Raw genomic sequence first — 15,300 nt, 5'->3', positions numbered from 1 at the left:
ACAGATGTATACATTGCATTGCATTGCTCCACATAACTCATGAATTTGTCATGGAACAATACTCTGTAATCCTAAAAATTTGTTTTCTCCATCAGTGAAATGCATAATAATTGCTTTTGTAGTGACTGTTGGTTGTTCACTATCATTGGGGATAACCTAAACTGTAAACAAGCCATGTTACGATAGAGGGCAATATTATCAGACTCACACTCAAGAATGACATAAAAACAATATAGATCATCATGAAGGGAGGTTTTATTGCAGCGACGTTGGCGTCAGATTCATAAAATTGGCATGTAATCTCCGTCCCGGGACTTAATCTGACACATGCACCACATTGTCTGATTGTCTCAGCACCAAGCACTGTATGATGTTCATATTGTCCTAAAACCACGCTGATTGTCCACCAACTAACAGAAATGAAATAAAAAGGGGAGCAAGAAAAACGTCCAGATTGCACAAAATGTCCCTTTTGAGCAAGTTTAATATCACATCCTACCAATAAAAGGAGCAATACACACATGGAAGTATTGTTTAGAATGATACAGGAGATCACAACTATCTTTGAAAAAAAAAAAATAGACATTATTTTTTCATAGCTTTGTGGCTTTTTCTTGACTGTTCTCATCTCACTTCCTCAGCAAAGTAACACAACATCAACTCCTCGCCCTACCGTGTCGTCATTTTCTCACATGATTCATAAATAATAAATAACAGTGTTGCAGATCCTACACACAGCAAGGAAAGAGGAGGGAAAATAAAATTCTGATATACATTCATTTGTATAAATACTCTTATTATAATATCATGGCTATACAGTACATGTTGAAACAATAAATGTTCACAGTAAAAATAAATAAGTCCCAGTGTAATATACACCAATGGCACCAATTTCCCAGCATGCCACACTGGAATATGCGTCCGCCGTTCAGCTTTTTTTCCACGTCACATCACGCCCAAGTCATCTGAACTTCTGGAAACACAGCTTTGTTTCCTGTGTTTTGTATATTTTAGAATAAAAGAAATACACATTTGAATAATTGCTGCAATGCTCCAAGACCTGCTCTAAGACCTTGCTTCAAACCAAAATGGCAGACGTCCGGTGTATTTTTCCAGCACGGCTTTTGAGACTTTTTTGTGATAAACATGGCTACCAAATTTCATGTTGCTAAATGACACTGGCAATGGGGGCTGAAATTTCAAACGTCTACTTCAAACCATAATGTCTTTTCTGGCATTGCTTCTTGAAACTTTTTTGCAGATCTACTCATGATAAATATGCCTACCACATTTCATGCTGCTGAGAGAAACTTGAATGTGACTCACCGCAGCTCGTCCAAGTGTAGTTTATTGCGCAGTCGCACTTTTTCTGTGATAGGGTAGAGGAGCAGAATCATGAGGCCTGTGATGATGAAGGCCACTGGGGCGGCGCCGATGAGCAGTTTGAGCGTGTACACCACAGCCACCGGCTGCTTGCAGGCGCCGTTTTCGTATCCTGCAAATCTAAGCACACAGAAGAAGATCGGGTTTAAGCAAACCAAAATGACAGACTTACTGTGTGTTTTGGGGCATGGATTTTTAAGACTTTTTGGGGGTCATGAAAGACATGCTTATCGAATTTGATGTTGCTAAATGACACTGGTTTCAGGGGCTAAATGTTCAAATACATCTTATTAGAGTTTCCATGGATATAGCCAAAAGTACTCTAAAATGGCCGCTTCATACCAACATGGGGGACTTCCTGTGTGTTTTTGGACCTAGGATTTGGAGACTTGTTTGTAGGTCTACTCCTGATAACCATGCCGACCAAGTTCTAGATAACTAGCTTTGGGGGCTGAATATTCAAAATCATACATGTCTCTGATGGGACTCATTTATGCAAATTAATCCGAATTGTATTGGCGTGCCGCTGTGACAGACTCACACATACACACAATATACACAAACGCACAACACAACCTTATCTATCAATGCCTTACGTTGCCTTTCCCAATCCCTCTCCCTTCCTCTATTATGGCGCACCTGCAGATGGGATGTGGTGGCACCTTGATGGCTTGCAAAGCTTTCCCACTGCCTCTAAATTGTAACAACTCAGCCCCCCCCATCCCCCAGCTCCACATGTGCAAGTATGTGTGTCGTATATTAATGTGTGCCTATTTGCTGAGGTTTATTTTCCAAATCCATACTCTGCTCCCTTTACAGGAGCTTAGTATGGGGTTGTTGTTTTTCCAACCCCCTCTCCGTCCCTTAGATTTTCCTTTTTTATTCATCTGCACGAGATGCAGTAAAAGGCGACATGGAGGACTACCGTTCTGTACCCTCCTGTTGGTTATTTATTTTTTTCTCTTTCTCTTGGACGGGTGGTGTCTGCTCCATGGAGCTGCACCCTGTGGCACAAAGACAATAAAGCTATTCTGATTCAAAGTCTGATTCGGTTCCAATTACAAACCCAGGAATTTACAATGTGGCTGTTTCAAACCAAAATGGAGGACCTCCTGTGGCTTTTCACATTTGGGTTCTTAAGACATTTTTTGGGGGGTCTACCCATGATAGACAAGCCCACCGAATTTCAGTGGGGATAGCGACTTACTCCAGGCACAGAGTGGACACGCCCAGGGAGATGGCGGCGGCGAACTTGGTGAAGAAGACGTAGAAGGAGTAGAAGATTGCCTCATGGCCTTTGCAGTACGGGTTGGCCAGCCGGAAATCGTCCACCACATCGGGAAGCATGGACCTGCCGTCATATTAGCTGTCAAAATGGCAGCCTGGACGGAAGTACTGTACCACTATAATGGAGGCTCACCAGGGTAGAAGAAGCGAGGCGGCAACGCTGAGTCCTGAGGACACGGCCACCACGTAGGCCACCACCACATTGGGGATGAACACCAGCATCATTGTGAAGGGCATGATCCACTACAGAGACAAGATGGACCTCAAATTAGTCTTACATCACATTCAGGAAATAGTCACAACATGGCACCCTCCACTTCCAGATTGTTGAAAGTTGTAGTAAAACTCAAGTAATGACAAATGTAAAGATAGACTCACAGTGATGCCGCAAAAAGCTGCTGTCTTCTTCCCGAACTTCTGCAGGAACCACTGCCACAAAGGGATGCTCACTACTGCAGACACCTGAGAGCATACAATGTACACACATTAAAAAAAATAAATAAAAAATACATAAGACACACAAGTAACAACAGCGACACACACCTTACAACTGGAGGACACACAAATTATTAATACGAGACAACAAATTAACAACTGTAAGTTCCAAAAGTAAAAATTGTCAAAATACATAAATAAATAACAATATAATAACAACATAATCAGACACGCAGACAACTATAAGATACTAAAGTAACAACTTATGCCAACCTTTTTAATGCTCATAGATCTATAGATAGATACTTTATTATTTGGGGAAATTCAATTGAGATACATACATAGATAATTTATATAGTATTACAATTATGGGATACATAACAACTAACAACAACTATGAGTTTCACAAACAGCAACTGTACTGAAAAATCAACCCTAAGGCTCAGGAGATTTAAATGTCTGTCATTTATGTACATATATCAAAAACCTAAAGGCAAACATCATGTCCCTAGTTTCACTTTACTGCGCTTTTTTTGGCTTAATTCTCCACCAAGTTTAATTCAAAATGAGGAGGAAGTTAAACCTCGGCCAAGGCCCATTTGGGGAAGAATAAACAAGATTTAATAGACGCTTTCCGTCGCAATGTCCAAAATGAAAATGTCAACACGCTCATTGGCGTTTTGTGAACAAACATTGCACATTTGTGACCAAAATGTTGGATTCACATGGGAAACTAGTCATGTAATGGCAAAATTGTTGTGCCAAGAAAATACAAGTGGATGTGTCAATCAGTGGCTTTTTCTTGTGCACAAAATATATATCCAGTAAACCCATCTCCATCGTGTGTTCCAGAGGCAAAGCTACATCAATTTTGCGCCCACAATTAGTGTTTCAAATCCAAAATGTTGCAACTAGCCTGTTCGAGCAAAATGAAAGTGTCAACTCACCAGGATGGTCAGCACGATATTCTGGAAGTGTTCCCTCAGGTCAGCCGCATACGTGCAGAAGAGGACAAAATTGTTCTGCACCAGCTGCACACAGCAAGCATCAAGGAGTCACACGAGATGGCGGCCGACCGCACCAAACACGTAACGCAGATAGAAAGCGAGTCTTGCTCTCCATTGATCCGCCGACCGGGCTGGGCCCCATTAGCATCGATTGGGCTGGCTGCGTTTTTACCTGAATGGCCACCAGAATGAAGAGGAAGGCGGCGGTGAGGATGAGGTACGGCCCGTGACGCATCACCATGATGAAGCCGCGGTGAAACGGAATCTGCTTCTCCGTCTTTGGTGCGTACGGATCTAGAGAAGAATCAGGACACCACATATATATTTTTAATACATAATTTCTCTGACAAAATACCACTTTTTCCGTCACCCAGTGGCATTTGTGCATAAATACTACACGTCTGTGTCTAAATATAATGCTTCGATGCCAAGATATCACATTTACATAGGAAACTAGTCAGCATAAGCAAAATGCAGCCATTGAAGTCCAAATGTACGGATTTTGTGGCCTAATATAACATTTTCTTGACAAATAGAGGGCTTTTCATCTTATGAGTTATACAGAAAGCACATGAGGAGTTTCAAGGTGACTTCTTTGAAATGTTTGCCTTCATTTGATGTTTGACAAAACCACCAGGATGTACCGCAGACTGCCACTGCTACTGCTAAACGTGTTCCCTAAATATACGACATACAGTGTATACTTCTGATGATGACCATGTCTTTCAAGAGTTTTCTCATCTCCATGCTTGTTAGTTAGTTAGTTACCTTGCTACTTAGTTACAGTACATGTACTTAGGTGCTAAACTAGGTAGCTACTTCGCATATATTAGTTGGGTATCTAGTTGGGTATCTACTTATGTGGTTAGACAGCTACATAACTTTTTATCAGGTTATCTGGTTAGTTCATTGTTGTTTCTAGGATGCAACAGTTAGTTAGTTAGTTAGTTAGTTAGTGAGTGAGTTAGTTAGTTAGTTAGTTAGTTAGTTAGTGAAGGCCTCACCGTCTTTCTCTTTGACTCCCAAGAACATGACCACAGTGCAGACCAGGAAGATTCCCCCAATGACACCAGCAGCGATCATGTAAACTTCCTTCTGCAACCAGAAAAACAGCAGGACGTTGTCATTCCTCGATTTTAATCACTATTCTGTTCTAAAAAATACTGTATATCCTAATACGTCGCGCCACCTTGTTGGCTAGTTGTGTTATTTTCCCCTTGCAGAATACAGTTGTGAGCAAACAGGGACAAAAATAGCGTCTCTTCTGTTTAGTGCATTTGTTTGCTCCCCTTTCCTGCCACCATTATTTGCCTTTGCCCAAACCACTGAGGAGGCTTTACCCAAAATGTGTCGGAAAGAACAAGCCAGGCCCAAATAGCTGCGGCCAAAAACCAAAATCCCAACATGCGACCTATCACGTTACTTTTCCACCCTGCAGTGCCACACAAACACTGATATTACCGACACAAGCCGCCTGCATGTGTTTCTTCTTCTACAAAATCAGTCTCAACCAAATGACAGCCACTTTACTTTGTTCTTGCTGTGCAATGATAAGCAAATACTGAGAATAAACAACTTTTGACAAAGTGGATGTCAAATGGATCACTGTAACGCTTGAGTGGGGAGTCATCCACAAAGGTAAGCTTGTGTGCAGATTCATTTCCAGCTATTGCATGAGTGCAACTGATAGCAACTTCAGTGATGCTGTGTTTGGTAACTCAATCAAGATTTTTTTTTTTTTTAAGAGATTTCAGGATTTCAACAATTCCGTTGCATCTCAATTCAGGTTCAGCTCTTCAACATTCACACGCAAATTCTACACTAATTGCATTCTTTTGTTCCGCAATGTTGTTTTTCCTTACAGCATGTGACATGTATTCCTCAGAGCGCACCAAACTCCGGACCACCTCCGCCCCACCACTGTTGTTGAATGCATTAATGCTGCTGTTGTGTCCCTGGCAGTGTTTGAGTCTGTGGGCACTGGCCACAATCTGGCCCTGGATGGCGGCGCCGGCCAGGGTGCCCAACACCTCCAGAGTCATCCCTGATGGTAAAAAGGTACAGTTACTCCATCATTCCCAAATGATTGACAGGTAGTATGAGGGAGGAGCTTACGGTAGGCGGTGGCTGAGTCGCGCTCTCGCTGGTCCGTGCTCAGGAACATGGTGAGAGCCGAATAAGGCACATGGTAGCACTACCAGGGAAAGAAAAGAAGCAGGTTACCGCGCTGGAAGACAAGTCGGAGCAAGAACACTGTCGATTTTGCATGATCAAATGTGAGGTAGCCAATTAAGATCATAAAATCACAAGAATCCTACTTATTTTCCACCACTATGTCAGGCCAAGCTCAGTTATTTTTTATTGATCAAATATAAAGTCGCTTGTAAGATCATATCAGAGAGGACTTCAACCAGTTATTAGCTCATTAGTTACACTCTAGCAGGAGAAGAATTACATTGAAGTGATTACTTTTTAATGTCAGGATAAGCGCTCTGTTGATTTTGAACTACAGTATATCCACAAAAGTATGCTATTCATTCTGATGGGCTGCAAACAGCATTAAGCAGCATTTATCTTACAAGTGTATACTTATGCAGCGTAACATGGTATTACAGGCCAAACACTGATGACAAAAGGCGCCAGAAATAACTGCACTTTCCCTTTGAGGGGGGCGGCGCCCCAAAAGCCCCTGGGCTATAACATCTGACATCTTCTTGAAGCGGGAGGGAATTTCCCCAATGTGATTACTCCTCTTGTCAACTTTCACATTCAACTTTCAAGAATTTTTGCAGTTTGGGGGGGGGGGGGTACACGTACAGTGCGTTTGTGGCGGTGGAAAGTCCATTGTATAGCAAGTATGGTACTCACTGTGATGAGGGTCTGGTAGAGGCAGTAGAAACCGAGGTACCACACAAACCTCCCGTTCACAAAGGGGGGCACGTACCAGAGGTAGAAGTAGGACACCACCAGGAACGGCGTGGAGCCCAGCATCCTGCAGGAGGGGGAAAGGGGTTTTGGGACGCCATTTTAACCACAGTTGTCAATCAAACTGCGTCTGCTTTAAGCCATTACGTAACATCAGAACGAGGTCACTTTACTAAGCTAAGTTAAACTAAGCCGTCTGCTTAAACCTTGTTGTATAATACACACATTTGCACTGAGCTAACACAGTAGCAACAGCCCCCCCACCCCCAAATTAGCTTTTCCATTTCTAACAAACTCACGGAAATGAAATTTTAGCTTTCTAGCAGACATTGCAACTTGTTGCTAGGCAGGAAATGGAGGAAAATTCTGTAGAGAAAAAAAAAAAATGTTACTTGTTGCTAGGTAGAGTTTGTGGGGCACAGTCACGACTACCCAATATATTCCAATGTGAAAATAAGCCCCAAAGTAGGTTGTATAAATGACATGGGGGCTGATGGCACGGGAATAGGAAATCAGACCCGTTTTGCTCGGCAGACAATCATAACTGCCCCATAGGTCAATGCGAAAAAAAGACACAGAATAAGCAAACCAAACCCCCCAAAATAAGTTGTTGTTTTTTTTAAACTAAAACTTAACAAATTAGAAGAATTATGTATTTATCATTTGGCTATATTATTATTATTATTATTATTTACATTTTAACAATACTCGTGTACTCGTTCTTCCAAACTTCCTCCCCCAAATCCTCCAAACATGAAATGAAGTTACCCTAAACTCCGAGGCAAAAAACCCCAACATTTTTTTCATTGCATGATCCAGGACCAACTATATTTTGTAAGGACAAAAAAAGTGACAGTATTTAGGTGACTGTGCCAAAAAAACAACAACAAGCAACCTCTGACCCCGTGACGCAGGAACAGGAATAATGAAGAGTGAGAGCCCGAGCGGTTTCTGGTAGCGTCCAGCTGTGTTGCTCCGCTCTCCTCCCGATTGTTTGCGATAACAAAAGACGACGCACAACGCTGGTGCTGCACTATTAGGGGAGGGGGGGACGAGAGTGGCATGACGGGGAGTCCACCGATGAGTCATGAAAGGGTCAGTGAACGAGAACGTGCCGCAAGGTGGCTCACAAATTACTCACTCCCTACACGGCATCCAGCTGATAAGAAGACAATCATGCTTGTTATTGGGCTTATTTAAATGGAGTTAATTGGATGAGACGCAAAGGAACAGAGGGGATTTTAAAGTAACACAAGAGCTACTTGAGGCCACACCTAAAGTTGCAGGAACTTTTACTTCCTGGTGTTTCAAGGAATCTTTGTCCGTGGGGTGGTACTATTGTAGTCCAAAGTTTCTTTACAATAATATGTTGCAGCCGCCCCCATTAATATAAACACGGTATTCCGATTAATATTGCATATGTGGAATATGAATTAAGCAGAAAAAAAGCACCTGTATTCATTGACCTCGGGGGGCAGCCATTTTGCCTATTATTGCGACTTGATATCGACTGACTGTGATGTCATTTTCAGTCGACAGATATTCGTTAGCCTGTCGATGGCATTTTTCTATTGTTTGTTAGCATTAGTATAAGCAGACTTAAGGAAAACCTATGTGGTTGCTTCACATACACAGGGTGCAATTCTCTTCATTCTGTTCAGTTTGACAGTAGACGTCAACAAGGAGAGGCAATAAACCTCTTTTCTGAGTTATAGTCACTGCCATCGTACAGCGCTCAAAATATTTGTCGAATGATGGCTCGTATCTGGAAAAACTCACAAGTTGGGTCACTCGCATCTCGAAGCGCCACTGTATGTCATTTTTGTTTTCATAGAAGATAGCGGTTCACTAACTTTTACATTTAGTTTGTGTTCCTTTAAAAATGTCTCTTATGATGATGACAGTTTGACCCGGGAACAGACGATTATCATGATCCTTCTTTTCTTTGTTTTTTTCGCATCAACTTCAATGTCACCTCGTAAACTGGAGCACTTGTCTGTGTGCGACTGCTGCTTAACAGGACGAGCGAGATGGGAAACGCACTTCCTGTCTGGGAAGAAGTCCATCAACGAGTGAGGCCAAAAACGATAAACAGGTCACGGCGTATCAAAAGATGCCGCGTGGACCGCAGCAGACTCCGGAAACAAACTCGCCCGCATTCTCCAAAATCATGCAAGCTGGTTAAACTGGGCCTCAGCTTCTGTCTGCTACTGGACCGCTTCCATTACACAGTCAGTGTGTGATCCAAGGTCTAAAATGCACAGGCAGCATTAAAGTGTGTCGGTGTAATTACACCAGCGGCTATAAACAAAACAGCCCGCTTCTTAAGTCCATCACGGCAGTAAAAGCCTGGCGCAAGTAAATCCAGGGCACTACAGAGAAAAAAAAAAGACCTTGGTGGTGGTGGATGTTGCCCAAAGTTGAAATGAAGCGTTACGTAAACGCAGCATCTCGGTGCAGGGCGCGTCGGGAAGAGCGCAATTAAAATGCCATTAGACACACTAGGCTTTTTGTTGACGTTTCCAAAAAAAACCCACAAGAATTTTATTTTTTCATACTCCTGTTCTTGTATTGGTCTACTTGGTTCCTGATTCGTTTATTGGTTGCCTGATAACAAGCCACAATTTTTACAGACGATTTCATTAGCCATCGGGCAGCCGTGATTGTGCCCTACGATTATGCCGGGCAACAAGTAGCAACTCCTGAATCTGCAATATTATTTACTCAATTATAATATCTATATTATTAGTATTTTTGTTTATTCCATGGATTTTGTATTCATTTTCTTACCAAACTAATTGAGAGTCATCCCGCAAGTGTATGGTAATGCAAACTTAAATAAATTCTTTGGTAGAGGTAATAGTGTGGCGTTTCCATGAATGGTGGAGCTCACCAAGGCATGAGTCTCCCGATCCTGGTCCACTTGGTCTTGTTGATGAGGAAGCCCACCACAGGATCCACCACAGCTCCCCAGGCCTTCCCGATAAACAGCACCATGGAGGCCTGGAAGGCGTTGATCTGCGTGGGGCACATTTTCACAGAGTTGGCAAAGCTAGCTTCAAGATGTCACGCTGGCATTCTGGCTCACCTGGGCAACGTCCAGCAGGTAAATCTGCAGGAAGAAGGCGGTGGCGCTGGCTGCAACCTCTTTGGGAACGCCGCCGATGGCGAAACATAGCTTGTTGCACACTGATAGCTTCTGACTCAGGTCGGTCTAAGAGGAAAGGGAGAAAACAACAACAAATTCATTTCAAATGAACATAATTTGAATGAAAATGTGGTCGCTCTCCCACCAAATCAAGTGTGGTATTTTATTTCCACTTTTCACAGCATGTTTGCAAAGGTCTGACAAGTTTATAGTCGGGCACATTTGTGGTCCGCTTCAGGAGCGTGCAATTAGCATATTCTATTTGCGAGGAATAAAAGCGCCAAGCAGACTTTTGGGAAGGGAGCGTGCCCACGATTTGGGATATTTGGTTTCGCCAGCAAGTGCCCAGCATCTGTATTTAAAGGTTTAAAAGTGTCGGGATGCTCGGGTCGGGCTGAGGTTGCGGAAGTGAAAATGATGATGGTGTGGAAAGACACCATGTAAATAACAAGGCGGTGAAGTGTCTATTGATTCATCCTGCTTGCTCCATTTATTTTCATTTTTATTATAAGAAGGTATTCAGGGAACAGTAAACACTTTATTTTACTCCCTATTATTAGTACACACTGTGCTAAAGTTTAAGTTTACCATTAGATTAGTTGACATTGCAAAGCAATTCTTAGTTATTATTATTTACTAGTTCCAATGTCCCAACATTTTTGAACAGTACTTTGTAGGAGTTACAGTCATTAGTAATTTCTCTTGAACTACAAGTCAAGTTTGATGCAATTTCCTCCCTTGCTGTGTTTCTCTTTTTAACAACACTTCCACCATGCGTCACTTTGAATAATAGATGGTGAAATTTTTGTTTTTTTTACGCTCCAGACTTCCCAGAAAGATGTTGATAAAATGATGAGTAACGAACCCAAAAACGCCTCTGCGTGGTTACAAGAGGCACCATTACAGGCACGATCTATTTTGGTAATCAACAGTTGTGTTTTTAATGAAGTAACTATTTTGTGCTATTGTCAAAATGACACATGGAGTCTTCCATTTTTTCAAATTGGTGTTTCAACGGAAACAAATATTGTGTTTAATTGAGCAAGATCTCGCCTCTTTTTTTTTTGCATTTTCAAAACATTTATCGTACATGCAACAGCTGTCAAAAGAACACATGGCGCTAAAGACAAATAACTGTGTTTCGCGTTCATGTAAATATGGCATGAAAACACACTTGGATGTGCATAAAATGTATTCCATTTTCGTATGACGTTTAGTCAAGAACAAACTAGTAAAATGCAACTTTTTTTGGGCTTTCTTTGCAAAATGTTTCATGTAACAGAAACAATAACGGTGTTAAGGTTTTCGGAAGAGTCGAATGTTTTTATTTATTTTTGCATTGTTGGACCGTATATTTGTTATGCTGAGAATGAATTGTCGCCCGTTGAAATTGAGGGCATCTTAAGTGCTGAATAAGAGAGACCATGCAATCCAAAGCCCAAACTCCACCAAAGCAACCGCATCTCAGAGTGAAATGCTGTTATTACCGCCGCCCTGTCAAAACATGAAGGGCCCGGGGAGGGACAATTATCAGGAGGGAGGCGTGTAATTATTCCATCTCAAGGCGAGTGGGGTCAGAGGTAAGTAAAGGCTGAGACTCTCGCTGCAATTACGCCTAATTGGAGAGGAAATCAAAGTGTTTGCGCTGGATCCACGCCACTGATGATGTGCAAAAATATGCTGTGAACTCTTCTATCACTCCTCTGTAGCCTTTCTTATTCCTTCCTTCTCAACTCTCCCGCTATCATCAAAGGGGATAAACAGGATGTCCCGCCTAATGTTATTTGCGAGAAAACAAAAACCGCCATCGCTCAGAACGTCGACACTTGTATCACGAAACATTTCAATAGTTACACCTGCATCATGGATTTAAAAAAATATATATATTGTGCATGTAATCTATATTGCTAGAACATACGTTTCTTATGCATTCTATAAATGCAATCTTCACTAGGTGACTGAATGGTTAACAGTGTAGAATCAATACAATGTAAAAGACTTGATGAGACAAAATGCTGAGCTAATCAGATTCTTGCAGGGAAATATAAGATGTTCAAATGGATTCATACAGAAGTCTTGAGTTGGGGGCGGGATTTACCAGACAGATTATGGATTATGAGCACAAATAAAAAGGTTGATGATGATTAGACTGAAGGCTGCGTGGCCGCTACAATGTGGAATTTATGTGATTGCTTGCTATGTGGATTCTTTTGTGATTATTTTACACTGTGAGACACACCGGCCGGCTAAACAGTCGGGACAAAACTGACGCAGGAACAGGAATCCGACAAAAAAGGAAATTGGTAAAAAAAAAAATGACAGAATGCGCAGGAATAGGGACAACCAAAATCAGGCAATTACACACAGGAATATTCTGTTTTTTCAAAACAGCAACAGTGAGGATTATGATGGGGGTTGGTATAGCCCAGGCATGTCGCCTAGGTTGTATGAAGGACACGCTGGTGCAGTATTAGGAATCTGACACGAAGGAAATTTGTCCAAAACTACTGACTGACTGCACAGGAAAAGAAACAAATAAAATTCAGCACTAAGGCACACGCAGAAAGTGAGTTAAGAATAAAAATTAAAATCAGTACCAGACTTTTCCAAACCTATTGTGAAATGACATATAAATATTGGGATAGAATGAGTTAAGGATGATCATGTTCCATTATTTGAGACATGTCAATGGCTGCTACATTGACAACTACAAACGGAGACCGCAGGAACAGGAACAACCACAATCCGGCAGCCACACTGAAGTAAACTGGGCCAAAACCAACAATGCTCAACATTTAAATGGCGTTAAGTGTGTTTTCTAAAGTCAACACACCAGAGAAAGTTGCTCACTAACACTAACATTGGCAATTTGAATGATTAACAACAAAAATCGCCTAGTATATAAAATGATAAAAAATTATTATTTTTTTTTTAATCCAGCCACTCTCTCCATTCTTGAACGCTACGGGTGCAGCTTAGCTGTCAACTTTCAATCAAACACCGACGCCACAACCTGGATAAATGAGTGCCCCTACGTTTAACATCTTTCCTATGCCTACACATAGGCATGAAAATATATCAGTTTAAAGCCTCCAGTGGCTGTAATATATCACATGTGGCTGTAATATATCACAATATATCCATATTGTGACAATGAGGCACTCTATAGCGGCCACACCAGCCCGAATTCCTGCTCCACAAACTGGATGTCAAGTCGGGCTACATAGTTTCCATAGTTTTCACACATGCATAATGTAAAATACAATTATTAATACAATGTCTTATAATATCTTAAAAATATAATGAAATCCTAATTCACTTAACAGGGCCTTTAAAGTGATACCACCAATAGTTTTCCTCATCCACATATCACCTGAGGACATTTCACAAGCTTTGTGCGGTTACCTGCTGAGGGACTTTGGCATCTAGCAGCGTCTCGGTGGGCTTGAGCATCTTTCCCGCAGCAGCCAGGCCCCCCTGGGTGCCGTTCTCCCCGCGGGCCATGGCAGAGAGGCTGTGGGTGAGTCGGCAGGTGCGCTTCTTCTGCGAGGGCGCGCCGAAGTGCGTGTGGCTCAGGCTGCGAGTGTGCGCCAGAAGGCGGGGTGGGAACTGGACGTGGCTCTGACTGCGTGCCGGGAGCTCGGACTGCATGGTCGCCTCCTCTTCCTCCTCCTGCTCCTCCCGGACAACTGGGACGCTTTCCGTCGCCATTCACATGCTGCTGTACTCTGGGACGGGGAGGCCACACCAGGGGATGGGACACAAAATACACTCAATAACAAGTAGCCCAACATAGCTCAGGAATGCTGAACACACATGTGCAAAGAATTCCATAGGTACTATACACACATCAGGCGATGTCGTTAATATTTTGTCAACTATGGGCATGTGAAGCCCTTTAACACTTTCTTGTGATTAAGGGCGATATAAATACATTTGACTTGACTTGTATTGACTTGTAATTGAATTGTATAATATTCATCAATGTATGTGGGAATATAGTGTTGTATTATGGCTATTTTGTTGTTGTATGTAAAGTGCTTTGTTACGCTGTTGTGCAATATACATAAAATTGTATTGTCTTGTAGACCTGCTGAGACAGCTGTTCCTAATATTTTGACTCTCCCAATATGTAGCCAAATCCAAGATGAACATGGCCGATCACAATAAACAGTCTAATTTTAATACAATTTATCTGGTACAATGTCCTTACCAGTTTGAATTATGTGGACCTAATGTTTTCTCCGCTGAGTGCAAACGGGATGCAACGCGAGTCCCGTGTCAAAAGAAAATGTGTGTTACTATTCCTGGCAGCACACATCAATAATGTATGTTTTAAATAAAAAACACATATATAAAAATTTTCTTACCTGCCGTTATTGTAAGAGAGGAGAGCTCCGTACAGCGGCGGGTTGATCGGGTGTGTGCGCCGGGTGCAGAGTGTCGGTGGCCGGGCGGGATGAGAAGGAGACTGCGGAGAACAACCACGCACCAACGGAGAGACACAGGATGGGAAAAGAGAAACAGTCGACGGTCGGTGCACTTCTGAGGCGTCCCCGCGCGACCGTCACCGTGTACTGCAACACTCATTCATCATTCATCGCGCACGCTCGCTCACGCACACACGGAAAACAAATATTGGGCCTGGCACTTAACATTGCCTTCAACTTTTTATAATTGTTGATGTGATATAAGAAACCTTGATATTATTTGAATTTGGAGCAGCATATTTTTGACACACACTTGTTTCTATGGAAAGTATAGAATCATAAGAAAGAAAATAAATGTGCATTTTTGCATTCAATTTCAGTTTGATACAAGAGGTACTAATTTGGCTGAATGTTGTACACGGGCCTATTTTAGGTTGTACCTCATGTTAACCTCCCATGTAACCTCCCTGTGTGATTTATGGTGAAACCATGAAACCAGTTCAAACCAGCAGTCGTCCCTGATGGCTCACAACATGACAATCATATTTCCACAGAGCTGCCTGTACAAGACGGAAGCCTGGGAGTCCAAAAAGTCCCTTTCAAAAATGTCAAATAACACCAGACATACATTCCTGCCCTACCTGTGTATGACAATCCAGCTTCAATGCCTCCAGACCATCCCCAG

At 42.2% G+C, this 15,300-nt stretch overlaps 1 protein-coding gene across 2 annotated transcripts; it reads right to left on the bottom strand.

The window, feature by feature from the left end:
* Positions 1-237: 237 nt before the first annotated feature.
* mfsd2b (MFSD2 lysolipid transporter B, sphingolipid) lies at positions 238-15,300 on the bottom strand. 2 transcript variants are annotated; one of them, XM_086019391.1, is made up of 16 exons: positions 15,257-15,300; positions 14,556-14,656; positions 13,591-13,913; positions 10,126-10,251; positions 9,931-10,055; positions 6,981-7,104; positions 6,228-6,306; positions 5,975-6,156; positions 5,117-5,207; positions 4,285-4,406; positions 4,053-4,136; positions 3,049-3,132; positions 2,804-2,913; positions 2,591-2,734; positions 1,327-1,503; positions 238-994 (listed from the first exon to the last, which is right to left on the bottom strand). In XM_086019391.1, exons 3-16 carry the CDS (start codon positions 13,894-13,896, stop codon positions 946-948), a joined length of 1,803 nt encoding a protein of 600 aa, XP_085875517.1. In that variant the 5' UTR covers positions 13,897-13,913; positions 14,556-14,656; positions 15,257-15,300; the 3' UTR covers positions 238-945. The 2 variants fall into 2 exon arrangements, with proteins under 2 accessions (XP_085875517.1, XP_085875516.1); XM_086019390.1 differs by lacking the exon at positions 15,257-15,300 and having other exon boundaries at positions 14,556-15,244.

This window comes from Filicampus tigris, chromosome 20 (genome assembly GCF_054856515.1).
Source record: "Filicampus tigris isolate MCC_2025a chromosome 20, RoL_Ftig_1.0, whole genome shotgun sequence".
In the NCBI taxonomy this organism is placed as follows: domain Eukaryota; kingdom Metazoa; phylum Chordata; class Actinopteri; order Syngnathiformes; family Syngnathidae; genus Filicampus; species Filicampus tigris.
The sequence above is the reverse complement of the archived record's forward strand: the minus strand, read 5'-3'. Positions and strand labels throughout refer to the sequence as shown.